Raw genomic sequence first — 14,017 nt, 5'->3', positions numbered from 1 at the left:
TCCTCGGGTCCCCAGCAATATACCTGGCAAGTTAAAAGTATATCGGACCCGTGGTTGTCGAGAAACAGCGGTCACAGACAAACACACAGACAGACACACACACACACAGAGATTGCTGGAATTATAGATAGATGAAAACACGTTGAAAAGTTCGAGTAAGCTTTCTTGGAAACTACACGCGTTTGTCGTCATTTCCCAGAACGGCGCATTGTCAAAAGGCTCTCAACGATTGCACGAGACGTCGTGACGTCACGGAATAATTACCCAATAGAACGAACTGTTATTGGCGATACGCTTGACGTGAGGCGGTGTATCGCAGCGCGTCACCGTTACGCTCGAGTAAAACAGACGAAACGCATTATAAATATAAGTTGTCCACGGGATTTTTGAAATAATGCGACGCTGTCATTGAATATTAATCCTCGCGAATAACCAGTAATATTAAAAAGAAAGACTTCAAATTCACTTTGCGATTAAAAATGAACTTAGCCTCAGTGAGGATATGCCGTACATATGCGAAAATAACAGCAAAAACCTAGCGAAAGCGATATTATCAAAAATAATCGCAATTAAATATTCTAAAGAGAGAGAAATATGAAGCAGAAACAGATTGCAGTGACCACGATTAAACGAAATTGAAGAAATAATTATTGCGAGAGAAGAAGAAGATTCCTAAGGGGAGGGGTTGTGGTTACCCAGGCAAGTCCAAGTGGACCAGGCGGCGCTAGTCGAGCTGAAGGCTGCGAGTGCCGGGTGCCGGCCTTTGGGCCATTGACTACGGCCCTGAGGAGCCGAGGAGGCCGCGCTTCCTACCCAGGTGGGTGTGCACAGGCCGTCGTAGTCCGGTGACGGCGAATTGTAAACGGCCTAAAGGCCGCGTCCGCCGGACGTGGAGGCCCTGCGTCATGGCCTCCGCCTGCTGGTGCTAGGAGGGATAGAAACTCATGCGAATGGATCGACTTGCAGCTGCTGGTTCCACCCTTGGACTGTAACAATGTTGTTGTTGTTTTTGTCCGTTGATCCATCGTCCTCGGATGGTCCATGTGCTGTGTACACACACACACACACACACACGCCCATCTATTTACGTGCAGGATTCTCTGTCTGACATACCTGCCCAGTGCCTTCCTTGTGCGGAGTTTAATATGAGGTGATTAGACGCATTCTATGCACACCTTGAGTTGTTTGATCTACCCTCTGGATATTCCAGCGATTCCTACCTTGGCCTTTCATTCAATGTATCCTGTTCTTTAAGAGGGAAACAGTTAAGTATATGTCTGTCAGCTGCAGATAAACACACACACACCCCTATTTGTATATGTGTGTACCTCTAACACACACACACACACACACACACACACACACACACACACACACACACACACACACACACACACACTTGTATATGTGTGTACCTCCACATCGGTGAAGGTCAAATTTTGTGATGCAGCAGACATTTGCAATGGAAATACAGCAGACCCAGTGCAGTTGTCTGTTGAGAACCCTTGCTGTATCAAAACATATGTGTGCCTCATTGGAGCATACCTGTCCTTTCATCACACAGAAGGGATATTTACTTTGAGCCAAAACCTTGATAAGGTGGTTATAAAGTATGTACAGGAAGCGTTATTGCCATGTTGCACCAAAGGCAGGATTATGTGGGGATAGCTTGAGAGTAAACAGAAGATAGTTAAGACGGTCACACAGCAAGGTTATCTCACACCGAGAGCCACATTAACCCGCGTGAAACGAAAAGCAAGCGGCATTGGGCAATTGCTTCACTTTGTCTTGTCTCCAACATCAGTTTATGATCGAGGAACAACTTGATTTCAATTGAACGTTGTATTTTTGAACACGAATTGGAAGACGAACCTGTGGCTTAGCATTTATTTGGCTTTGAATTCATCCCGACTGCACATGCGCAGAGAAGAGTGAGTGTCTGTCTGTCTGTGTGGCAGGCTGTCAATCAAAATTGAAAATCATTCAAAACAGGAAACGGGCTGTTTTCGAGGACGTCATACAGGGCACAAATAACTAATGTAACGTGTTGAATGAAGGTGGTGTAAACGACGGTGCATCAACGGTGGTAAACTTCCAGAATTTCTTATCTACGACCTTTAAAATCTTTATTTTATTTCAACTGAATTATATCATTGAACACCGCAGGACACATCACCTTGTTGGCGCATTCAAAGCCCTTCAGTTTAGCAGTACTTGGACAAAATATTGCTGCATTTTACGTCATCACGACCAATCAAATTTGCTGCTTGTAGACTCTGCCCAAGTCCTTGTTTCTCAAGCCTGCGCGAGTGCACGGGGTAAAGTATTCTATGAACACTCCAGTTACATCCGCCACCGAAGATGGACGCAGATTACGTTTTCACCCCTGTCTGTCTGTCTCTGAGCAGGATATCTCAAAAAGTTATGGACGGATTCAGACGAAACTTGGTGGACAGGTTGGGTGTGTGACAAGGCCGGATTGATTCGATTTCAGTGAATATCCGGATATGTGGATTTTTAAAGTTTTAAAGTGATTCTTCACCATTGAGAGATGGGGCCATAAATGAAATATAGCATGATATTTCAAAAAGATGCGCATCCGGCCAATCAGTCGGATACAAAGCATTACCTGTTCCGCCTGGCAGAGGTGTGCGCTCTACGGAGTGTCCTAGTTCATTTATGGAATGGTCTTCCTGGCAAGGTGGGAGCTGCATGGACAGTAGATTTGGCGGAAAATACAATTGGATCGGTGTCTGGAAGCATTGGGAGTGGAGGGGTACGGAGATGTATCAGCAGAATATTGTCGAGTCGAGTGGTGGGAATCGAATCGGCAGGAATGTCGAATGGGATTGAAGTAGTGATCTGTGGCTGCTGTGTGCATGTTTTACGCTTGAGATATTATCTCTGTGTTGTGGTTGTTGTCGAGCATCAACATATCCTCGGTGCTATTCCAATGCTCAGTGCTCATCGTCAGTCACGACCGCCACACCTCTTTACTTGGTTTGCCTGGATTGGATTTTGTTGTGGGTAGTGTTGTTGCCGTAGAGGGTATCGTGTATTTGGATGATTGTGTTGTTGTAGATGTGGAACTTACATGATGGGCCTGTTGGTCTCCTGTGTTGCTTTCCTTGTATCAGACTTGGAATTCAAAATGTGGTCTTTATAAACTTACGCTTGTTTTTTTAAATATATATATATTTTTTTTTCAACCCATCTAGGCAATTGGAGCAGAATGTTAAAGCCTGTTTCTAACTTTTTCAAAGTGCTTCAGAGGCATAATGTCAATGATAGTTGGTTGTACAAACGATCTTCCTCTTTTTCCTCCACTTGTGGTGAGTCAAGCTTCTTCAGCCTTTCCACATGTTGTTATAAGCTGGGAATAATCTTTTACTTTTCTGTTGCACTTTGCAGGGTGAGTCATCGCTTTGGGGAGTGAGAAGGGGGTGGCATGACGATGTTAAAAACGAAAAAAACAAAAAAAAACGTCTTCACTAACTTGCTGTCGTAGTACAGTGCAGCCAGGCCTAGTTCTCGACGTGATCGATACACAACACAGCTGGACAAAGTACAATGTAACCAGACATTTCTCTTGCTGTTAATATGCACATTGTCTCCCGACTAAAGGATAACATGCCCCAAAATATTTGTCCTTCTCCACGCCAAGCAGCTGTCTGCTGGTTCAGGTTGAATATGCATTTTAAAAACGGTTTATACATTGTTTAAATGTTCCGACAAAGCAGATATTCGCTGATGTCAAGGTCTGGAGAAGACAGGGACTACTGTACAATATTTTTACGATTTAAAAAAATATATTTATTGTTCGCACGTTAGGGGAAGTCAGCAAAGTGGAGTCCATGAAGTTGCAAACTCAACAAGTCAAAATTTCAGGAACCAGTCTTGTCGCGTCCATGATAACTAGAACATCACTCGGTAGAGTGCATTACTCTGCCAGGCTCAACAGTTTACGTTTTGTATCCCACTGATAGGCTAGATCTGGATCTGGACCCGAACCAAAATCCAATTGGCCAGTTCTTATCATCTCACCAACGCATCCACCTGGTTTTGCACTAACTAGGCCATCCAACATCCACTGATACTGATGTCTCCTGATCCACAACATCCACTACCACACTGATGGCATCCTCGGCCATCCACTGATAGGCCATCCAACTTTTTGAAATGTCGTGCTATATATAGTTTTGGCCTTATCTCTCGATGGCGAAGAATCACCTTAAAAATTCTGGTATCTGGATCCGAATGTTCACCAAAATCTAATCATTTCGTCCTCATTACACAAACCTCTGCATCAAAGTTTGTCCGAATTAGTTCAAAACTTTTTGACGTTCTGTTCACAGACAGATGTGAAAACATAACCTCCGTCCAGCCTCTGTGGTGGAGGTAATTATAAAAAAAATTGTACTGTACTTATTTGCATAGTATTGGTTCTGTCGCAACAGTTTCTTGGCCAGGGTTATACTAGGTGGTTTGCCATTGCCTTCTCAGCATTGTTTGTCGGTACTCCATCCTATTAAATGGTGAACGTCAAGCAAAGAAGCAGCACGTACCATTTTTATGTCGTTGGTATGACTCTGCCAGGGTTTGAACCACCTACTCCCAGACTCAGAGTGGATGCTCTAACAATTATACTCGTGAGGCTGGCTATCGTAATGCCAAGTGAAGCATAAATTGTAGTTTGATGCGTATTTTGGAAACCTCCTAGTGGACATGGTTAACTGAATTGCACGAAATTAATGGAGTGTGACGATCATACCCTTGAACATCAAGCTTGATGCAATATAGTTTGCACAAGAGATGATTATTTTGTAAAAGTTGGTGAAATGACCGACTTTGCCATACTCATTCTGAATTAGCTCCTTGTATTAAAGCAGAAATTCCATAAGCTTTCACTGCATTTTAAAAACAAAGTGGAATTGGTAACGGAGGTCCGGGAAGGTGGCAAATCGCTCACTCGCCTTTTCTAGGCCCGTCTCAAGGCTGGCTTCCATCAGTAACTTTTCATCCTTGGTCATCATCAATTTTTTGGTATTTTAATTTATCAGCAGTTGGAATGTTCAATCTGTATATTCAAGACTAAGTTCAATAGTTTGTTTTGTTTTTTGATACCTGAATAATATTACAAATTTGTATTTGCTGTAGGTTTTCCTTCACTATTGGACAGTATGGTCTCTGGTGATGCTGTAAATGTTACAACCCTGCCAAGCAAAAGCGGTCTTATCAAACAGGTGACCACATGAGTGACAGTTTATATGTTGTTGTTACTATTATTTCATGGAGAGTAAACCTATTATTATTCCCATAGTTTTTCTTATTATTATTATTCTTCCACCCTATTTTGCACCTACGAAAACTTTAAAATTAAGTTTCTCAGCAACCGCTGGTCGGATTGACAGGAATTTTTCATCAAATGATCGGCTAGGCTCGTATAATGTTTTCATGCTAATTATGACGTCATAGGTCACATGGTATGGGCGCCATCTTGTAAAACACCTTCAACTTTGCCCCACTATATCTCTGAAACGGCTTGATCGAAAAATTTGAGTAATGGCTCATTCTAAAGAACTCTGCAATGGGACCAAAAAACATGTTTATTTAGTATATTAAAAATGCTAACGTTAAGACCTTAGAATTTGTCAAACACATCTTTGCTCCCACGAAAATGATATTTTTTCCCCCAGATCCTTAGTTTAAAAAAAACTCAGAATGCAAAAATTTTTGAAGTCTTACGTCACATGGTTCGGCCGCCATATTGTTTTTCGCGAAAAACACGAAAACTCCTTTTTCTCCGCAACAGCTGAACAGATCGAGCCCAAACTTGGCATGCATAAATCGCATACCCATGACGAACAAAAAGTTAGCGATCATGATTTCATGCGTCACATGGTTTCAGAGTTATGACGTTTTAAAGCATAAACTAAAAATGCTATCTTCTCCATAATTTGTGAAGTTATCGAGTGGAAACTTTACACAAATGTTCCCCATGGGGGGACATTTAAATCATACTTGGAACGTTTTGATAAGTCACTTGATTTGGCCGCAATAAATAATTGAAGGAAAATCCTAAAATGCTTCTAACTCTTGAACCACTGCATTGATCGACTTGAATTTTTAATGCAATGGAGCTCTCATCAAGCGGAACATGTGGCTAAAATTTCAACATGATTGGTTGTACGATCTCGAAGTTAGAAGTCTTTATTGTTGAAAGAAGAAGAGGAACATGCAACATTTTTCTTACCAGGCAGTGCTGCTGCCATTTTAATGAGTAATTTCCTTTAAAAACCATTTTCTCTGCAATAATTGGACCGATTGAGAGCAAATTTTCACCATAGGAGGGACTCGGTCTGTAGAATATTTTAATGGTAATTATGACGTCACAGGTCACGTGGTTCGGCCGCCATATTGTTTTGAGTGAAAAACACTACAATCCAATTTTCTCCAAAATACCTGAACAGATTGAGGCCAAACTTTGCAGGCAGAATCGCATACCCATGACGAACAATAACGTCAGTGAGCATGACGTCATGCATCACATGGATTCAGAGTTATGACGTTTTAAAGCATAAACCTTTAAAACCTAGCTCCTCCCTCATTTGTGATCCAATCGAGGAGAAACTTCACAAATCTGTTCAGCATGTCGGTCTACTAAAATGTCCTTTTGGAATTTGCGATAGGTCACGTGGTTTGGCAGATATCGTTCATTAAACGGAAATATTTAAAAAAATGGATATCTCTTGAATCGCTTCATTGATCGACGTGACACTTCATACTATAGTAGAAGTCATGAAGAGTAACAAGTGTGTAAAATTTCAAGATGATTGGATGTACGGTCTGGAAGCTAGAAGTTGTTATTGCATGAAGAAGAAGAGGCTTAGAGTCTGGGCAATTAATTATTTATCACATGACAGACATGCAGGCATCGATGGACACGATCTCACAGGGTAATTTTAACCTCAAATAAAATTATAATTCCAGATTTGTCAATGGCCGAGGTATATTAACAAACCAATAAAACAGATTTGGCAAAATTCCGATTTTTTTTTTTTTTAAAGATCGCTTATTCACCCAGAGTTGAGGCTGAAGAAGAAGAAACCTCGCATGGGCTTCCCAGACCAAATAAATAATTCTGGCTCTGCGATTTTCAGGTTTATTTTCTTTTAAAAATTGCTTTCTCTGCAGTCATTGCATGGATTGACATGAAATTTTAACCATAGGGGCATGAATAATCTTTTAAGGATAATTATGACGTCACAGGTCACGTGGTACGGCCGCCATATTGGGAAAACCGAAAATTTTTACATCTCTATATCTCCAAAAGCGCTGAGTTGAAAAGATTGAGACATCTCGCGAGATCACGGCGAGGTCACGTCTTTTCGAAGCTGTTCCATGCGCTCACGCTTTCGAAGCTAAGTAATCTTTCACAATTGTGTTTTTGTCGAGACTGTATCTATCTTTCGGTGTGTGTACCTATAGCGTATCTTTAGGAAAATTTTCGGTGCAAATTTTTCGTACATGTACACACAATCGTCGGTTAATACGTATCGAGTATTCTGAGGCCTAGTACTCGTAGGCTTAGGCTACCGTACCGTCTCTGACGTTGTGGTTTTGTTTTTCTCTCAGCGGTTCGTCGAATACGCTGCAATTATTTTCGTTCTCCGTTTCGTCCCAGTCGTTCAGCCCATACCTCCTTGTTTAATATCTCTACTCAAAAAAAAAAAAAAAACCCCAAAAATATTTCCTTCTCAGGTCGTATTCGTTTATTTGTTGTTCTTACTTGTTCGTTCCTGGTGTTGGGCTAGCGGCTAGGGTGCCGGCTTAGGATCCTAGCATCCTGGGTTTGAATCCCGGTCGATTGCTGAATTAACGCCAGGGGGGTTGACTCAGCCTGTCATCCTTCCGAGGTTGGCTAATTGAGTACCAGTTCACTGGTAATTCCCTGTTTGTCGTTAAAGGCGGCAAAAAGGGTTGGCGTCAGGAAGGGCATCCGGCCGTAAAGCATTGCTTCAAAAAGGGGACCGAAAAACAACAACAACCACGGTTCCCGAAAAAGGCCAACCCCCGCTTTGCGGGGAAAAATGGCCTCTAAAGGTGGTTATTTACTTGTTCGTTCGTTCTTCGTTCACGTTGTTCGCGATCACGCGATCACGTGGTTAGAAATGTATAATCTCTCTCCTGAACAACTATTTTCTCTCATATATTATAACACCTTTTTCTTCTTCTCCTACAAAAGGATGCTTTCGTCTTGCTCACCAAATCTATTCATTCCAAAAAAATAAAATAATACCATCTCTTACAGTTCCTCTTTTCTACATTCCCTAAACTCTCCAGAACTCCACGCCTCCTTCAGCTTCCTCAAACGTATTTTTGACTCGAAGGTCTCAAACTCATTTTGCAAAAAATGTTCGTTTCCCATGAATCGTACACTTTTCAAAATCCAATCTCACCCCTCCCCTCCAAATCTTCCCCATCCCCCCTTCCCTCCAAAACTTCCCCATCCCCCCTCCCCTCCAAAACTTCCCCATCACCCCTCCCCTCCAAATCCTCCCCATCACCCATCCCTTTCAAATCTCCCCCCTTGCCCCTTCCCTCCCCTCCCTCCTAAACTCCCCCCACACCCCTCCCCTCCGAGACTCTCCCTCGCTCCTCCCCTCCTAGACTTCCCTCTCACCCCTCCTCGTCAAAGCATCCTCCCTGCTTCTTCTCCCTTCCAACTTTCACCTTCATCTCCCCCAACCTTCTGCCTCGCTCTTCCCCCTCCTCAAATAACACCTCACTGTGCCTCACCCAATCTCCATCAAACCTTTTGTCCGCCCCATTCTTCCCTTTCTCCAAGCTATTCTGAAATCTCTGAAATCTCTGACACACCTTCAACAGCTCTCCCTACCTCTTCCTCCTCTTCCACATCTTACCCAACCCCTCCACCCCCCCCCCCTGTTCTGTACCCGATGCTCCCCCTTCCTCTTCATTAACGGTATGGACCTCAAACATCCGGGGCCTTCGCTCAAACTTGACTGATCTCTCCATACAGGTTACTTCTGACAAACCAGACGTGATCTGCTTAACAGAAACTTTCCTCCTTCATGATGTCTCTGATGCCTTGCTATCTCTCCCAGGTTACTCCCTCCTCCGGTATGATAGACCTGAGCTTCGTCCTGGAGGTGGGGTTGCTATCTTTATAAAAAACTCTCTACCTCACTCGCCCTCCACTGCCCTCTCTCCACCTCACCCCCAGGAATACCTTTGGCTACGGCTTCCCCTTCGCTCCCACCTTTTGTTCATATGTGTGTTGTACCGTCCACCAAACAGTGATGACTCCATCTACATCTCGCTGTCTGGTAATATGGACCAACTTCTATCTACCCATCCCAACTCTCTCTTCCTCATATGTGGTGATTTCAATTGTCACCATGCCAGTTGGCTGGGTGTGGGTACCTCTCTCACCAGCCATGGCTCTTCAGCAAAGGACTTCTGCGACTCACTGGGACTGACACAATCTGTCAATATCCCGACCCGGATCTCCGTCAACGGAGCATCTTCTCTTCTGGACTTGGTTATGACTAACTTCCCTGAAAATGTCTGCTGCTCTTCTTCTGCTCCAATCGGCTCATCTGATCATGTGCTTGTCAAAGTGGACATCTCTCTGACCATTCTCAGAGAGCCTCCTCAGTGTCGGCGAGTCTGGCATTTCACTCAGGCCAACTGGCACGGTCTTCAAGCAGCCATCAATCATCTGGACTGGTCTCCCATCTCTACCGCCTCTGACATCAACTCATCCTGGGAATTCTTTCAAAGTAAATTGCTCTCTCTCATGCACAGATTTATCCCATCTCGTCTTCAGTTGTCATACCCTTCCTCCCGTCCATGGTACACGGAATCTTGTGGTGAGGCTGTTGCCCTGAAACAACTTGCTTTCGTCTCCTGGAAAGCAAATCCAACAGAAGGAAATCTCATTTCCTTTCACAAAGCCCGAAACAAGTGTGTGTTCACCCTCAGGAGAGCCAGGAAACAATATCTCACCGTTCTCAAGACCGAACTCTCTTATCTGTCTCCCTCTTCCAAATCCTGGTGGCGTCTGGTCAAATCTGTTTCTGGTGTTTGTTCCCCCTCCATCCCCTCCCTCACCTCAAACGGCTTAACGGCTGACTCCGCACGTGAAAAAGCTGAATGCCTCAACTCTGTGTTTGCCTCTAAATCCTGTGTCCCAAACCCATCCCTCTCTGTACCCACCGTACCCAGTCGTACCCAGCTGCTCCTGGACTCTGTGTCCTTTCCTCCTGACAAGGTGGAAAAGTTTCTGTCAACCCTCGACTCTGATTCTGCAACTGGTCCTGACGGCATCAGCCCACGGGTCCTAAAATCATGTTCTTCCGCTCTTTCACTCCCTCTTTCTGTTCTCTTCACCCTCTCGTTTGCTCAAGGTCATCTGCAATCTGCTTGGAAATCAGCCAACATCACCGCTTTGCACAAAAAAGGTGCAAAAACAGATCCTAGCAACTACAGACCAACCAGCCTTCTCCCAATTATCAGCAAAGTCATGGAATCCATCATTGCTTCAGATATGAAATCTTTCCTCTTCTCCAATGGCTTGATCTCTGATCATCAATTTGGTTTCAGACCTGGTCACTCGACTCTGGACATGCTGCTTCTGCTTTCTCAACAATGGATGGAGGTCCTCAATGCCAAACAGGAAATTAGAGCTGTCTCCCTTGACATTTCACGTGCCTTCGATACGGTCTGGCACCCTGCTCTTCTCACCAAACTCTCCTTTGGTATCCATGGAAATCTCCACGCATGGCTGGCGGACGTCCTCTCTGGTCGTAGTCAACGTGTGGCCCTCAATGGGTTTCTCTCATCTCCTCTTCCTGTTCAGGCTGGAGTTCCCCAAGGTAGTGTTCTGGGCCCTGTGCTTTTTCTGGTCTTCATCAATGATCTCTCTGACTCTCTTGAAAATCCTCTCTATCCCTTTGCTGACGACTCTACTCTCTGTCGCTCCATTCCTCATCCCTCAGATCGGCAGTCTGCAGCCTCCTCACTCTCTGCAGACCTGGACAAAATCACAGACTGGGCAAACAAATGGAACATGTCTTTCAATCCTGATAAATCTCACACTCTTACGATGTCTCTCCGAAAAGACCGACTGGACAACCCTCCCATCCACTTTCTGAATAATCCTCTCCAAGAAGTTCTGTCACTCAAGCTTTTGGGTCTCACTATTTGCCATGATCTTTCCTGGGAAAACCACATTTCAAATCTGGCCTCCAAAGCCAGTCGCCGACTGGGCATCCTCCGTCGTGCGAAGTCCTTCCTTGGCACACCTGAGCTCCTCACCACATACAAGGCTTTCATCCGCAGCTCTATGGAATACTGCTCTCCCGTCTGGTCTGGTGCTCCTGCCTCACACCTAGCTCGTCTTCACGCTGTTGAAACCAAAGCGTTCAGAATCATTGGAATCTCCCGCGATGAAGCTAACTCCAAGGGCCTTTCACTCACTCACCGCAGGCAGGTTGGTGGTCTTTCTGTCTTCTACCGACTCCTCTCTGGCCTTGCCCCCCCAGCTCTCTCTGGGCTCTGTCCCCCAAATATTCCTACAGGTCGCACAAGATCTGCCTGCAACCCTCTTATGGTTAAACTGCCAAAATCGAGACTTTCTGCTCACCTTCACTCCTTCATTCCTCTTTTCTCCCGCCTCTGGAACAAACTCCCTCACTCTCTTCAATCCCACTCTACCCTCCAGGTCTTTAAAACAGCTGTTCACCACCATCTCTTATCCTCCCCCATCCAAAACCTTGATCTTTTCTACCCCCGCTAATTTCGTTCCCCTTGTGTGTTATACCTCTCCCCCCCATCCCCCTTCCCACACCTCCTCCCCCCAAGCCCTCTCCCTCCCACACTTCTCCCTGCTCTCAAATGTTGTGGTTGTGTGCTTCCCCTTCTCTCCCCATCTTGTCTTCCGCTCCCTCTTTTTGTATATTTTGTTTGTCTGGTTGATTTGTTTGTGAAATAAATGTTAGCTCTTCCACGAGCCTCGATTCAGTATACAAAAAAAAAAAAAAATCTCATTGTAAAGAACTATCCATGGAGAATAAGCCTTGTGAATTATGAAGTCATATGTGCCTCCATTATGACATCATAATTCGACAAGTCCAAAACTTCATCCGAACAGGATGAAATTCCTTGAGCATCATCTCGTGATAAATTGAGGGAGAAAAGTAAATAAATTGATGGAGAGAATGTGTGTATGTGGGGGTGTGTGTATTTGTGTGTGTGCATGAGGGGGGGGGGGGGTGGTGTGTGTGTGTGTGTGTGTGTGTGTGTGTGTGTGTGTGTGTGTGTGTGTGTGTGTGTGTGTGTGTGTGTGTGTGTGTGTGTGTGTGTGTGTGTGTGTGTATGGGGATGTGCGTGTGTGTGGATATGTATGTGTGTGAGGGGGGGGGGGGCGGTGGGTGTGGGGGTGTGTGTATGTGTGTGTGTGGGGGGCGGGCGGTTGTGCGTAGGAAGGCGGAGTAAACCAGTCATCACTGCCAGCAGATGTAAAGTGGCAGTGCTAGTTATTATTATTATCACGAGTAATAGAAAAACTTTTTTTTAAATGTAAAAGGATGTCGGGATGGTTTACCAAAAAGGATGTAAACAATGTAGGGATGGTCACAGTAAGTTATCATGAAACCATCCCTACATCTGTCATTGAATAATGGTTGTGCCTGCAAATGAATGATACAATACATCTGTCTCTGAATTTGGGTTCACAAGCACCACAAACACTAGGTGTTTGTGTCGTTGATTGTTATGTCCAAAATGTGTTTTGATTGTTTTGTTATTAATTTGGGTTAAGGGGGAATATCTAGATCCAGGTAGATCTGCATAGGTAGGTGCTCCGATGATTGTGATAGAAGAACCATCTCGATGTACAGTAAGTCAGGGACCTGTAGCCCGGATGTCGGATAAGTTGGATATTTGTCCCTGTTACGAGGGGGTGGGGCATGCTAATTAGTTCAGGGATTATGGGTAAAATTCCCTTGTATGTCATCCCCCCTGTCGCTATCCCGTTGTCCCTTTTGGCACCGCACCATAGACACTTAGCTGGGCCCTTAGCCGCACACATTAATTAAATCCCCCCTTACAATGACTGACGATAAAACTGACCGGAAGAAGCAAGCAGGAAGCGGCCGCGTACAACGATGCCATGGAAGACGAACATCGCGCAAGGCAGGCAATAGCCACGCCCAGGAGGTCTCTTGATTGAAAGGGGGAGAGGGGCAAACAAAGAACAGAGCGCTGATTGGCAGAGTAAGGAAGAGCTGGTGATTGGCCACCGACCAATGACGCCAAAGGCGCAAGGTGCTCGGCCAATCAGTGCGGAGGGCGCGAGGCACTGCCAGCAAGCTACGCGGGGATTGGTAGGGAGGATGAGACGATCAGTAAAACGATGAGCTGACCTACATTTTCTCTCTTTGCCTCTGCCTGTCTTCGCCTCCGCTTCTCTCTTCCCTTGGCCTCTTGCTCTGGACTGTCACTTCGTGCTGGACCTGTTCTTGCCTTTGGACTTTGGTGGAGAGACCAGCACCGACGATCGTCCTCCCCTGTTGTTCGTGCTCCTGGTGCCTGCATGCTGTGCTGTGTGGTGCGGGACGGACCGTGCAGAGAGGGGTGTTCGTGCCAACGCCCGAGCGGTTCGCGCCAACCGGAGCACGGTCGGACGACTGCGCTTCAAGCTGACCATCCCGGACAATTCCTGACGACTACTGAGTCAAATAAGCACAAACGCGCACACAACAGTTCCTTTCGATTATCCTTCCATTTGTCTTGTATGTGAATTGAGGTGTGCGGGATCCAGATTTAGGAACATTATTTACTTACCATTGCGTCCATTGTTCTCGGGTTCAGTAAAATAAATCGTTTCTTGTTGTACATAATTCTGTGTTCGTGTGAATTTAATCACTTCACAGGTGAAGACTGCGCGGGGCCGACAGGTAAACGCGGCATCCTCCCCAAATATCCCGGC

General features: G+C 45.0%; 1 protein-coding gene across 1 annotated transcript in view; it reads left to right on the top strand.

Annotated features, from left to right (window-relative positions):
* Window positions 1-659: 659 nt before the first annotated feature.
* Window positions 660-14,017, top strand: part of LOC137439226 (ETS-related transcription factor Elf-1) — a 121,869-nt gene continuing 108,511 nt past the window's right edge. Inside the window, exons 1-2 of the mRNA XM_078767932.1 lie at window positions 660-817; window positions 5,158-5,243. Coding sequence (XP_078624058.1) covers window positions 5,181-5,243 — 63 coding nt within the window. The 5' untranslated portion in view covers window positions 660-817; window positions 5,158-5,180. The remainder of the gene's footprint in view (window positions 818-5,157; window positions 5,244-14,017) is intronic.

Source organism: Myxine glutinosa, chromosome 14, assembly GCF_964187855.1.
Source record: "Myxine glutinosa chromosome 14, kmMyxGlut1.1, whole genome shotgun sequence".
Taxonomy (NCBI): domain Eukaryota; kingdom Metazoa; phylum Chordata; class Myxini; order Myxiniformes; family Myxinidae; genus Myxine; species Myxine glutinosa.
Note: the sequence above shows the minus strand (reverse complement) of the source record. Positions and strands in the feature narration are given on the sequence as shown.